The sequence below is a fragment of the Mauremys reevesii genome, linkage group 15 (assembly GCF_016161935.1).
Source record: "Mauremys reevesii isolate NIE-2019 linkage group 15, ASM1616193v1, whole genome shotgun sequence".
NCBI lineage: Eukaryota > Metazoa > Chordata > Testudines > Geoemydidae > Mauremys > Mauremys reevesii.
Genome location: NC_052637.1, coordinates 38,195,640 through 38,210,464, shown reverse-complemented (window position 1 = coordinate 38,210,464; position 14,825 = coordinate 38,195,640). Strand labels below are relative to the sequence as shown.

Here is a 14,825-nt window from a genome sequence, read left to right as displayed (position 1 = left end):
AGAGAGCTAGGCTGTTCTCAATGGTGGCAGATGACAGAACAAGGAGCAATGGTCTCAAGTTGCAGTGGGAGAGGGTTAGATTGGATATTAGGAAACACTATTTCACTAGGAGTGTGGTGGAGCACTGGACTGGGTTACTTAGGGAGGTGGTGGAATCTCCATCCTTACAGGTTTTTAAGGCCCGGCTTAACAAAGCTCTCGCTGGGATGATTTAGTTGGGGTTGGTCCCGCTTTAAGCAGAGGGTTGGACTAGATGTCTCTTCTAACCCTAATCTTCTATGAAGGTGCAATTCTACTCTGAAAAGTGGCTTTGAAAAAAAATGTCATAATGGAGTTCCACATTTACTGTCACAATTTTAATATTGAATTTGCTCAATTTAGAAGTAGAATGAGGCTTATTTATTTACCATCATGGCAAACACAGACTGAGATCTGAAAATTATGTTATGCTCTTTTTGCATCACGTATCTTCACTTGCTGTAAAGATCCCAAGGCCAAATGTTGCTCTTTAGTTACACCCATGCAACCACGCTGTCCTCAGAGGATATCATAGGATCATAGAAGATTAGGGTTGGAAGAGACTTCAGGAGGTTCTAGTCCAATCCCCTGCTCAAAGCAGGACCAACCCCAACATAATCATCCCAGCCAGGGCTTTGTCAAGACGGGCCTTAAAAATCTCTAAGGATGGAGATTCCATCACCTCCCTAGGTAACCCATTCCGGTGCTTCACCACCCTCCTAGTGAAATAGTATTTCCTAATATCCAACCTAGACCTCCCACACCTCCCTACTCCTCAGTGTCATCTGTGCAACTTTGTTCCCTGTGGTTGCACAGGCTTAACTAGATGCATAATCTGTGCAGATGGCCTGGCACGTAGAATTTAGTTAACAATTCTTCTGCTGATGTGCAAGTCAGAAAAAGCAACAGTTTCATAATGCCTGAACTGGGTTGATTCTGCAGGGATAACAGCAGTAAAAGGTTTCCCCCCTCCAAAGTAAGAAGATATAGTAAGTAAGCAAGCAAGCAGATATCTGAATACACACAGAGACCAGATCTAATGAGTAAGGGGGTGTCATTTTTACAATCACTTAACAGACTGCATGGAACTTTAGAGGGATTCTCAGGTACCAGATCCAACATCTGTCTTCTTAGTAGCCACAACAGCTGCCAACTATGGTCTAGAAATATATCTTAGTGTTATGTAGAACACAGAAGATTAAAATGAGGTAACGACTCTCCACCACCACACATCCCCGTGCAGTTGCATAGGACGTATCTGGACCTTGGGTCCAGATATGAGTAGAGAGAACGGGTTGTGCTCCCTGATATTCCTCCCTGCAAACAAGTCAGAGGAAAGAGAAAAGGAGTGGGGGAAAGGAGAGCTGAAAGTAGATGGAGGTATGGCTCCAGCCCACATCCCCCACACACTGACTACCAGAGTGGGTTGGATGCAAGAGGGGAGGAGTATTCTGCATCTTGTACAGTGCTAATGCAACATATTTCAACCCCATTCAGAGAATAAAAGGGGAGCTAAAGAGGAATCATGTCTCAGAGAGGCATCTCTAAAGCCCAAAGCCTTTCTGGTTGTAGCACAGCTACACACCACCCCATATTCAAGGGTGGCCAAGCCTAAAAGGTTAATTGAGCCATATGTATTTTATTTTCCTTTTCTAGTTAGACATTTCTTTTTGGGAAGAAGTGTCAAGATGTATGACAAAACCTAGAAGAGTAACATGGAAGTGCCGGGACTCTCACGGCAACTACTGATATTCTGCATCTATGCTTGGCATCTACACTCAAGATAAGAAGTCCATATCAGTGAGCATAAGCGAAGGCAACCGAAAGACCAACTAAGAGTATCAAATGTGATACATGTGTTATCTCAGGTTTAATGGACATTAAGACATTCCCAAATTTTAAGTCACTGTTAGAAGGACGTGAAGCCATCTGGTAAAATGTTTAGTCCCTAAGTGACTAAGGAGCCAAAAATCATGTTTACTTTTCTATAGACTTTCAATAAGACTTCTGAAAGTTTTACTCCTATCAATTTGTGCCTGGATTAAAAAAAAAGTAGCCTCCACAGGCAAAAACATTTGACTTAAGATGAGAGAAAAATAGTGGATTTAAAAACCAACGCTCAGTGGTGTGCAAATGAATGAGAGATATAATATTGAAATCTTATAGCAAAAATGGTTGTGTCTAACATTGAGCACCTAAATCAACTGTTAATCATCTAAATATAAACAATGCATGTGTTCAGTGCCTCTGAATATTGGGTATCTAGTGTGAAATCATGGCCCTACTGAAATCAATGGCAAAACACCCACTGAAGTCAATGGAGTCAGGATTTCACTCCTAACTGTAAGCATCCAGACTTGAAAATTGTGGCCAATCTTTGCTATCAGAGCATAGCCACCTTTGAACTACTACACAGAGAAAATGTCTGCTAGCAGAACACAGGAGGATGTTCCAAAGTCTTACACAGGATTTATACACGAAAGAGCTACTTAACAGAGCCCCAAGAAAAAGACTTCAAAAAGACTGCATCTTTAATAATAAAAAATAAAAAAGGGCTGGCACACAAACAGCATAATCTAAAATGTCATTAGAAATGCCTCACATACAAAAAGGTCTAAGTAAAGGAAGATTTTATAAAGTGATCAAAAACACACTAAGAGGGAAAAATCTTTTAAGATTAAAAGAGGTTTTTTCAAAGGACAAGTAGAAGTGGTTGTAAAATTTATGAGGCGGCATTAAACTTCAGTTCCAATTTGCAATAAATTATTCACTATAAAAATACACGTGTGAAATAAAAGTTTCTTGTGCACTTTTCTGTTTGTTTAGCAGGTTTTATATTTATTAATTTGTACTGGATCAACTGGAGGAGATAAAACTACACCAGTTGACATCTCAAATATTACCTCATCCTCATATGTCTGGTTAAAGGAAGAGCTACAGATTTAGGGAAGACTGCAGAAGAATTTGCAGTTTGAAGAAGAATACAGCCCAGAATGGCATGCTTCCTTACATGCATGAATTAAATATAAGGGAAACATAAGTAAATCTATTTTTCTAACAGAGAACGTATCAATAAAAACAAATCCAAAAGACATTTCTAGTCAAAACATCACATTTGCCAAGGTAATCAATTTGCTAAAAGAGAAATGTAAGTTTTATTTTTAGTTCATTAAGGAAAGTCAGGTTAGGCACCCAGAGATCTGATAGCTGATCAATACTCTCAGCAACTCCAAGTGTCAATCTGGAGACCTGACTGTAATTCAGCGAGCTGTTCCCAAAGCTCCTAAACTGATTATATTAAAAAATTTCCTGCAGAAGTCAACTAATCAACTGTTTTTCCATATTACTAAGCTATCCCTCACATCAGTAGATTGTTTGTTCCTTTTCCACGTTCACTGTTTAGTTAAAACTATTTTCCAGTGACATGGACAAAAGAGCTTTCACACAATAATAAATAGGTCTATAAAATATTATAAAATTATATGGCAAAGAGCTCAGAGCACAAAACAAACTGAAGACAGAAGTAAGATCAACACAATATACACATCTTGTTAAATTTTATATAATGTCATAAGATTCCTGTTCTAAAACATATACCATATTTTGATCAGTAACATCCTAAATAATTGCCCAGAACCAGTGTATTCCCCAAGATCCCGAATCTTGGGAGACCTACAAGAGAAACTTGCACTGATTCCAAGGCCCCTCCTTGACTCTGCCTGTATGACTCCATTGGATCTGCCTACCTCCACCTAAAGTCCTAATCTAGGCATCCAAAGTTAACTCCCTCTGAGGCCTTGGGCTTTTCAGTTCAGTGTACCTATCTGTCAAATTATGTAAAATATTCACTTACACACATCGCAAGAGGGTTGTGAAGATTTTCTGATCTCTAAAGGCTTTCAAGAATGCACTTATCAGAGATGGAGTAGGCACCTCCCCACCTATAGTTAAGGTTGACCAACACTTTCTATTATAAGACCCTGCTTTCAGTTGCCTATAAAACACTTTGCGAAACTTTAACCATTCAGGCTGAAATTTTCCTTGCTGGCTGTCTGCTTTAGGCTGAATGTTGGGTTTTTTGGTTTTTTTTACTTCACTAAAAACCGTTCAACTGTTTCTCAGAGCAAGATTAGGAAAAATAAATTGTTTTGCCCATGTGAATAAAAATTCTTACAATCATTTTGCTGAGAAGTTCTTGCACCTCCATGCTTTGGATCAGGGACTTAAAATTGGCAGAGAGGACACACTGGTTTGAGGGATGTACCTTCTGCCATCTCTGTGATCTCCATCAAACTGCCCAAATATAGCAAAATTATAAGCTTCTCAAAAGTTTCAGTTTGCACATGCTCAGTAGAGACTTGTTAGAATTTGGCTGCTAAATTTCCTAAGAGTCTGCACTGAGCATGCTCCGAGTCCAGGGCTCCTGCGGAGGGCAGGCTTTTCCCTGCAATTGCTCTTCTTGGCTGTAGAAACCACTGTGAAGCCAGGCACAGGAACTGAAAACAAGGAGACACTCTCCTGTGCTTCTCGATGCTCAGGGTACGAGGAGGAAGAGGAAACAAAGTGATTTGAATACCTGGCGAAGGGAGAGGAAGGAGAGGGAGGATTGCAGAAGCCAGAGGGTGGGAGAGAGGGGAAGGCAGGAAAATTGAACTGTAGCAGTGGAGGAGGGAAAATAATTTGTGATAATGTAATTAAAGACTGTCATGGTGCTTACTCACAAAGGGCCGAATTAACATTGTACAGGCAACCTTAATACTGACACTTCCAAACTTTTGAGTGATTGATTTTGCAACCTTAATGTTTTTAACATATTGTTATTATACACAAAAAACTAGCACTTTATAGTAAGATTATGTCCAATTCGACATGTTAATAAGCATTATTTATAGATCCGATTTTGAATTCTTACCTGTGTACAAATGGTGATGCTACCAAAGCTGACTCTTCTCTAGAAGAGAATTTCCATGATTCCTCTAATTTTGATTCACTTGTTCCTAGTTCTCCCATGACCCAGTCAGGTAAAGCTTCTGGGCTACCACTCTGTGCTCTCGTTGAATTTGGTTCATCAAAATAGATTGACTATATTTAAAAAAAAAATTGAAGATCCGGTTAGTCAAAAAAGATTAACATTGTAAAGATCTAGATTAAAAAAAAACAACCCAGGAATATATGCACCCTTCTTTATCATCATCATCGCTTGCTGGTTTGGTAGCAGCATAAAGAATGCAATTCCATTCCAAGTAAAGTCAAAGGGAGTTTGCCAATAAGTTCAATGAATGCATGCTTAAAATAGGGGGCCAAGAATACTGAGTCCTGGATATAAGGGAAAATAGTTATAAGTTTACATAGCACTTATTACCACAGAACATCTTTGCACAGCCTGTATTACTGATCACTAACAAAACTGTTCTATGAACAGTGTCATAAATTGCTAACTTGCTCTGAAGAGCAGGATCAGGCTTAGCTACATACCATGTTAGGAACCAGTTAGGGACCAACCTTCCTGTATTAATCAAGCACCTTATGATCCAGATCCAACTGCCTCTTCCAATAGTAAGATTCACAGCCCAATACTTCAACCCCAGCATTCCCATTATCTTGGGGCCCTGCTCCATCCTCATGAAGCCATCCTCAACACGCAGAGAGAGCATTGTTTTGAAATATTTAAAACATTGTTCTAAAACATTAATTGGTTTTTAGTTTTGGGCATTAAAGTTGGGGAGGGAAGAGGAAAGAACAAACGGGGGAAAAAAAAACTTTTTATGACCTAAGGGATCAGAGATGGTTAGTTTAGTATAGAAAATCAATATTTTTTCAATCCAATCATCAATTTATTATTGTTTAACCCAAACATATATAAAATTCAAAGAACCCTTCAAAACCAAAAATTGGGTAGCAATACCACTGAGTAACACCAAAAAGCTAAATGCATTTTACAATACTAATAAATTAAAGAACTGATTTTCAGAAGTGCTGAAGTTAAAGGGAGCAGCAGAATGTTCAGAATTTCTAAAAGTCAGGCCCTACCCTTCACAATGCCCATGTGAGCCATTATCCCCATACACACTTTTTTTTTTAAACGTACATGTAGAGTATTTAATTGATTTACCCATCTAAGTCTGTAACAAAGCCAGGAATACACAGCCCTAAGCTTCAAGCACAAGACTCTCTTTCCTTTCACTATACCAATTTGAAGTTTAAGTCTAGCTTTGAAAATATTGATTATGTCCCTTTAAACATATTTTAAGTTATCTGTAAATATCAGTTAGCAACTTAATCAGATATCATCAAAAAGGTATGTTTCCACGCTTTCTGAACTTCTATTTTATTTGAAGAAGAAAACAAAACAGGTCACATAAAAAAAATTCACAAAGACCTAGAAATCTGTTTGCCAACTCCAGTTACAAATTATTAATGGAACCACAGTACAAGTTGTAGGCCAACATTCGCTTCTTGCAATTCCACTGAAATCACTGCAGAATTTGATTCCATCTGTAACCAAAAGTGAATACTTAAATATATAATTTTTAACTACATTTATGAACTACTCAAGTTTGTTCTCCATAAAAATGAAATAAATACCCACCATATATGAAGGCAAGGTTCTCAGTATTCCAGGTTCAGGTTTATGTGTAAAAGGGCCTTCTAGAACTCCTCGTTTCAGCATATGCAGCAACAATTTTGCATACAAATTCCGATTCTTTCTACCCATAATTCCTGCACCTGCTCCTGAGGGCTCGCAGAGTTTTTTAATCCAGAGCGCACATCTCTGACGTTCTAGAAAAATACATTCCATTACAATAGACTTTCTCAGAAAACAGAACAAACCTAAGAGCAGCAGAAGTTATGAAAGAACTACAGCATAACTTTGTAGACATCTCTCTCTTCAACCAAGAATTTAAGTTTTGCACAAAGGAAGTTTTAAGGTAGAACATGAAATTTTACAAGGATGTGTATATTTTTCATGGAAAGGAACTTCAGGTCAAACAAAACACAAATGGAAAAATATAATTTATCCACTAAAATATCACAGAAAAAGAAAACTAACTTTAAGAAGAGTGCCATAGAAATACTTCCATGCTATACAGCTCAAAACATATACTTTAAATTCAATTTGAAAATTTATAGAGAGCCTGTGCAGTCAGATCATGGACAATTAGTGTTATGTACTTCCAGAGTACTGTATCACTTAAAGTTTATCTTGCTTTCTGAACCAGCTTCAATTTCTGAGTTGACCTAGGGTACAGTCCCATGCACACTGCAGTAATCTAATCTTTCTATGACAAAGTAGTAAGGTTCACATCCAAAAGAGAGTCTCAGTCTCCTATCAGGCATATATGAGTTAAAACCCTCCTCAACACTTTGGTTTGTGATATTTTAACATCAGCTTGCTACCCAACAACAACCCAAATGTGCAAACTCTAGCTACAAATAGCAGGCACATATCCTCAACAAATATAATCTTCACCATAATTTCTAGTTGCTTATCCCCAACATTACCAGCAGCACCTCAGTCTTATCCAGATGGATGACAACTAGCTGGTTGAAACTCAATGCCCCCAACTCCAAGTGAGACACTGAGCCAAATGTTTGGCAGCACTTAGCTGGGTTATGTACAATAGAGAAGTAAAGTTAAGTATCAGCAGTCTACTGAAATTGCTGCAAGCCATACCCTCCCAATGTCCCCATGTACATGCTGTACATGAAGGAGAAAAGACTGAACTCTGTGAAACGCTATATAATAGCATGCTTTAGGTATGAGGAACAATTTTCCAACATCACTCTCTCAAGGTGGCCAGCAAGGAAGAAATAGATTTACCCAAAAGCAGCCTTGCATTCCCCCAGTGCAAGCCATAGGAAAACCAAAACCAGCTCACAATGGAGGACAACTGAATCATCCAGCAGTATCAACATACACACACGCACTCGGTCTTCATCCATCACTAAGATGATGATGATGATGATGATACTGTCCTGTTCCCCGAACTGTACAAGGATGACAAGTGTCAAGGAAATCTGGTGCTTCTGGATTATCACAGCTCTTCCCATAAACTACCAAATATGGAAGATTAAATACAGTACTAAATGATAACCAGACTGAAAGGATCAAATGTTGCTTTCTTGAGCCAAGACTACAGACTAACCTCCTTAAAAGAAGATGGCACCCTGCCCCCCCTCTTCCAACAATGAGCTTAGTTCTTCTCTGACGACATTTGCCAGTCAGGAACAAGGAGACAAAGCAAAAAGTTCTCCCAACACCTTTAGTATCTCAGTAAATGGCCAAATGTATGGTCACATCTGAGAACAAAGAATGTAAGCTATTCCTTACAGGATGGGAGACGCTATCCAGGAAGCAGTGACTGAAAAAGACTTGGGTCATTGTGGATAATCAGTTAAACATCAGTTCCCAGCACAACATTGTGGCCAAAAGGGGTAATGTAATCTTTCAATGTGTAAGTAAGGGAATATTGAGTAAGAGTGCTGAGGTTATATTACCTCTGTATTTGGCACTATTGCACCTGCTACTGGAATATTGCATCCAGTTCTGGTGTCCACAATTCAAGAAGGGTGTTGATAAATTGGAGAGGGTTCAGAGAAAGCCTTATAGTGAGAGACTCAACAAGCTCAACCTATTTAGCTTATCAAAAAGAAATGTAATGGGTGATTTGGTCACAGTCTAGAAGTATCTACATGAGGAAAATATCTGATAGTAGAGGGCTCTTCAATCTAGCAGGCAAAGCTATGGCCAATGGCTGGAAGAAGAAGCTAGACACATTCAGACTAGAAATAAAGCACAAAATTTTAAGAGTGAAGATACTTAATCATTGGAGCAACTTCCCAAGTGTTGTGGTGGATTCTCCAACACTGGAAAGTTTTAAATCAGGATTGGATATTTTTCTAAAAGATTCTAGTTCAAGCATGGCTATTGAATCAAGAGTTAATACAGGGAAGTCATATGGCCTGTGTTATGCAGGTCAGACTGGATGATCACAATAGTCCCTTCTGGCCTTAAACATCTATGAAACATCACTGGCCTAAACTCAGCCACATAAAATTTATCTTTCATTCCCTCCAGATACAGCCCCCATTCCAAAATCCACTCATTTTTCCTGTAATCAGAAATTTCTTTGCAGAGGTACTCAAATCAGCCAAGACATGAAGCCAGCTTATTTAACTAACATGAATATCACCCAAAACTAAAAACAAACAAAACAAAAAAGTGTAAGAATTCACAAAATCCTTTATGACTGTTATGTAGCTTCAACCAAGACTTCCCCCAACACTGTCCTAGATTAAGCAGGAGGGAAAACTGCTATCAACCAAAGCAGTCTGTGAGGGCAAAGCTGGAGAAGAAAGCTCCTAGCACCCTTTATTGATTGCTGAAGATAAGAGATTATTAATACATACTATCAAACCCTAGTAGGAACAATGTTTTCCCTCAGGACTTTCCAGAAGAGTTCTGCTTCCATTAGGACAGCCCTTCACCTAAAAGGAAAGGTGTGTGCCAGCCTGAGAACATGAGATAATGGTGGATCCAGGGAAACAGTTTAATTTTCAAATGGACAAAAAGAGAGACATTCCAGAACTAATTTCTGTAGATTCATATTTATGCTTAGTTTACAGGGTTCTACTATTATAGAAACAATTTTGAGTATTAGTCAGTCTCAATTCCAGAGAAGAATATTCCCTCTAACGTCTGCTTCAAAGGTAAAATAAAAATTGTTGTATTGAAAGTAATCTGATTACAGCATCATTTTAAAATGAAAACCTACTTCTGATCATGTCAGATCCTGCAACGTACTGAGCATCCTCAACTTCTATTAAACTCAATGCGAGCTAAGGACTGTCAGTGCCTTCAGAATCATGCCCTCAGTTGCAAAATACAGTTTGCATGAGCATTAATATTTTATCATCCAATTTAAAGGCCTGAGACAGTAGCCTTACTCAAACAAATCCTTCCATGGAAGAAAGACCACCTGTGGGATTTAGAACTACTAGTGCAAACAAAGGTTTGGCAAATCAGGCCCTTAATATGAAGATCAGAAGTGAACTGCATACTATTAAAAGAAAGTAATCACTTAGCTCATAAAACATCACTCCTTAGCTGATACTTGTACTAGTAGTTTAAAAAGTTCCAGCATTGGATTTATTTCTTTTATAAACATAATTGTATCTTGACAGATTGGTCTCTAAAAAAATGCTTGCAATTTTATAATGGCATAATCTCCAAGACAAAGCCTATTTTAGTTTTAATTTCCAATGAATTCATTAACTGGAAAATACAGGAATTAATATATTTATGCAAAAGTACATTTACGTCATCAAAATAAGAAGGATGAGCTTGAATAAACAGTATTAACAAAAGGTGCTTAAAAGATAACCTAAAAATCAACTTTAAAAGTTGTGCACATATGATGATGCACTCTGCAACATTAGGTTTGTGGTACTTAATTTGTTATTTAGCAAAATGTGTTTACAAATGCATACAGATGTCATTATTTTACACTCGAGATTCATAATATACCAAGATTCTGTAGTAAAACTAGAGTATTTCTGATTGTTATGTTTATTTACATGCAAATCGTAGCACAGTTTACCTGATTTATGTGGTAATTTTAGCACAAACGGCTTCATATCTACAACATAGTGATCAAATTCCGCATCCAACTTCTCCCATGTTTCCTCTTCACTACTCATTGTGCACTTAACAGCCAACCTGCACAATTTAAATTTAAATAGAGATTACTATTAATCTACTTAATATCTAAATGCAAATACTAACTTTTTGAGCTACCTAAAAAGAACAAACAATAATATAGCTATTTCATTAGCACTAAATTCACACACACACCTTTGCAAAGAGCTAACACTCCGGATAAGTTTGTCAAACAATATGTTTGTTTGATTTTGGAATGCTTATTGGAGAGAGAACAATAACCACATAAAAAAAACATTTGGCAAGATACAGGTCATAAATAAACCCATCTTATTACTCCCTAAAAGCTATTAAAACAACAATATTCATCCAGAAAATAGCTTTTCCTACTTGGAAGTCAGTGACAAGATACCACTTACAAATGAAAACAATGTGGAAAGCAGGAAGAACAATATTACAAATAATATTTTGATAAAAAGTTATTTGAGAACAGAAGATATAGCTAAAATACAACACTTGTACATTTTTAAGAACAGTGATTTACTGATAAATTGTTGGGCAACAGTCAACATGGTTTCTGTAAAGGGAAATCATGTCTTACTAATCTATTAAGAGTTCTTTGAAGAGGTCAACAAACATGTGGACAAGAGGGATGTTGACTCATTCAAAGACATAATATACTTAGATTTCCAGAAAGCCTTTGACAAGGTCCCTCACCAAAGGCTCTTATGTAAATTAAGTTGTCATGGGATAAAAGGGAAGGTCCTTTCATGGACTGAGAACTGGTTAAAAGACAGGGAACAAAGGGTAGGAATAAATGGTAAATTCTCAGAATGGAGAGGGGTAACTAGTGGTGTTCCCCAAGGCTCAGTCCTAGGATCAATCCTATTCAACTTATTCATAAATGATCTGAAAAAAGGGGTAAAAAGTGAGGTGGCAAAGTTTGCAGATGATACTAAACTGCTCAAGATAGTTAAGACCAAAGCAGACTGTGAAGAACTTCAAAAAGATCTCACAAAACTAAGTGATTGGGCAACAAAATGGCAAATGAAATGTAATGAGGATAAATGTAAAGTAATGCACATTGGAAAAAATAACCCCAACTACACATACAGTATGATGGGGGCTAATTTAGCTACAACGAATCAGGAAAAAAGATATTGGAGTCATCGTGGATAGTTCTCTGAAGACATCCACACAGTGTGCAGAGGCAGTCAAAAAAAGCAAACAGGATGTTAGGAATCATTAAAAAGAGGATAGAGAATAAGACGGAAAATATATTATTGCCCTTATATAAATCGATGGTATGCCCACATCTTGAATACTGCCTACAGATGTGGTGTCCTCATCTCAAAAAAGATATACTAGCACTAGAAACGGTTCAGAGAAGGGCAACTAAAATGATTAGGGGTTTGGAATGGGTCCCATATGAGGAGAGATTAAAGAGGCTAGGACTTTACAGTTTGGAAAAGAGGAGACTAGGGGGGGATATGATAGAGGTATATAAAATCATGAGCAATGTGGAGAAAGTAGATAAGGAAAAGTTATTTACTTCTTCCCATAATACAAGAACTAGGGGCCACCAAATGAAATTAATGGGCAGCAGGTTTAAAATAAATAAAAGGAAGTTCTTCTTCACACAGTCAACTTGTTGAACTCCTTGCCTGAGGAGGTTGTGAAGGCTAGGATTATAACAGTGTTTAAACGAGAACTAGATAAATTCATGGAGGTTAAGTCCATTAATGGCTATTAGCCAGGATGGGTAAGGAATGGTGTCCCTAGCCTCTGTTTCTCAGAGGGTGGAGATGGATGGCAGGAGAGAGATCACTTGATCATAACCTGTTAGGTTCACTCCCTCTTGGGCACCTGGCATTGGCCACTGTCAGTAGACAGGATACTGGGCTGGATGGACCTTTGGTCTGACCCAGTACGGCCATTCTTATGTTCTTATGTACTAGGGGCTTAGGAGAGAACCATACAAATGTCTTTCCTCCAAATTATCTATCCCATGATTTATACATTCATTAGTTTCCCATTCAGGAGATTGCATTTTACATCGTCTCTATATATTTTAGGCCGCAGTTAGCATGATCATTGCTAAATGTAGGTGTTTGTAGGATTGAGGCCTATGTACATACTTAACTTGAGACACACCAAGTTCCACTAGCCTTTGGGTCCATTGACAGTGAATAAACTTAAGTATGTGCACAGATGTCTTTGGAGGATCAGGGTTTTATAATCCAATGCACTATTTACCTGTTTACATCTTCAACTGAGCGGGAAAGTCTCCTCCCTCACATACTATCTATCTCCCGGCTCCAACATTCAATAACATTCCATATCAAGAGGAAAATGTATTTTTCCTCCCTCTTCTTTTCCTTCAACTATTTTTATGCAATGTATACTATCATGTAACATTCTAATCTGGTATTCCATTTGTGCTGAACTGAAATTTGTAAATGCATATACTAATGTTGGTATTGGTATTAAACTGAACTGAAATTTGGAAATGCAGTGAGCCAAGGGTGCCTGTTATCATTAATTTCTAGCTAAATTTTAAAATAGCAAGATTATGCTAATTACAATGCTTTACACGTAGTCTAGGGCTTGCTGTTCCCACTAGAAATTACACAAATAAATCATTATATATAAACACCCATCGGTGATATGCGAGACCCTTTGCATTACTCAACATTCAATAATTTTCTATCCAAGGGTAGGTTGCCCCCACTTCCTCATCTATATGTTCTGTGATTTAAGTATCGTTATACTACATATATTACAATGCTGCACTATTTGCCTCATACTAAACAGGTTCCCAACCCTTGTTAGCAGTTGGACAGATATATCACTATACCTATGTTACTCAGCCCATCAACTTTCCAGCCACCGGCACAGGTTTCCTTTGCTATCTCTTCCATAGATCACTTAAGCAATGTGACATCTTCTAGTCACCTGTTCCCACCTTCCTGCCCGCTGCTAAGCATTTTGCAAACAAGCCGCCATCCCCAACCATGGAAGGTGGCTGCAAGGAAAGGAGCGATGCTATTTCTCCCCCTCTCCTCTCAGATTTATTTTTTCTACAGTTTGCATCAGGTACCATGATGACATGTGATTTTCCCCCACGATTTCGAGCACTTCAACCACCTTCGCACCCCGCTGCTGGGATTTTGCACGTGGGGGAAGGCGATTTCCCTCCATCACTCCCCTCAATCCAGCTGCTGGGCCGTGACCACGCAGCGCCATTTACCTCGCAGTCCACGACGTCGAGGCTTGGGCACGGGTCTCCCCCGGGGCTCCCACGACTGGCACAGCACCCAACGGGGGAGCTTTGGGGGCTGCTGCAGCAGGAGGGGAAGGGGAGCACGAGGCCTGTTCTGGGGGGTCCCTATGCTGGTCTGGGGGGTCTCAGGCTGGAGGGGCCCCTGCTCAGTACTCCCTGGTCAGTGGGAACGGAGCGTCCCTCTCCCAGGCGCTGCTAGGCCTGGCACCCCCTGCCCCGGAGAGGCCGAGGCCGCTGCCAGCCTAGGAACCCGGCTAAGCAGCCAACGGTTCAAACCAACCCCGCCCCGCCGCTCCCGGCGGCCCTGAGCGACAGGGCCCCGGCTTCCGTTTCCGTAGGCCGGGCTAGGCCGCGGGGGTTGCCATAGCGGCGACGCTGCCGGAGCCAGCAAGGCCCCGGCTCTGCCCCGGCCGCGCTGGGCTCTGCGAGGTGGGCTGCGGGGTTTGCAGGAGGACGTTGCTGGGGGCGCGGCTGTGTTGGGGGGGCAGGTGGTTTCCGGAAATGCCGGGGCCGGGGAGCTCGGGGGGGGGAGGTCGGACGGGTGGTTTGCGGGGCTGGCTCGGGGTGGGACGGTTCATAGCCCTGGTACCGCTGGGCTTGCTGCAGCCGTTCTGAATGTAAAACACGTTGCTTCAGCTCTGGCACCTCTTTCCTTATAAATTAAGCACTGGGTGGGGCGCTGTGATGGTGGGGGATGGATGGGGTGAGGGGCTGTTGGGGTGGGGAGGGGCTGTGTCGGGGCTGTTGGGGTGGGGTGAGGGGCTGCATCGGGGTGGGGAGGGATGGGGTGAGGGGCTGTGTCAGGGGCTGTTGGGGTGGGTGAGGGGCTGTGTCGGGGCTGTTGGGGTGCAGGAGAGATGGGGT

At 40.1% G+C, this 14,825-nt stretch overlaps 1 protein-coding gene across 6 annotated transcripts in view; it reads right to left on the bottom strand.

Annotated features, from left to right (window-relative positions):
- Positions 1-14,825, bottom strand: part of CEP112 (centrosomal protein 112) — a 270,371-nt gene that overhangs the window by 254,167 nt on the left and 1,379 nt on the right. For 2 of the 6 annotated variants that reach the window (XM_039502347.1, XM_039502350.1), the window contains exons 1-4: positions 13,779-13,853; positions 10,620-10,738; positions 6,608-6,798; positions 4,931-5,100 (exon numbers count right to left, since the gene is read on the bottom strand). In XM_039502347.1, coding sequence (XP_039358281.1) covers positions 4,931-5,100; positions 6,608-6,798; positions 10,620-10,738; positions 13,779-13,789 — 491 coding nt within the window. In that variant the 5' untranslated portion in view covers positions 13,790-13,853. Of the gene's footprint in view, positions 1-4,930; positions 5,101-6,607; positions 6,799-10,619; positions 10,739-13,778; positions 13,857-13,928; positions 14,329-14,825 lie in introns of those variants that run through there. The other 4 variants (XM_039502348.1, XM_039502352.1, XM_039502351.1 and 1 more) reach the window with 4 other exon arrangements.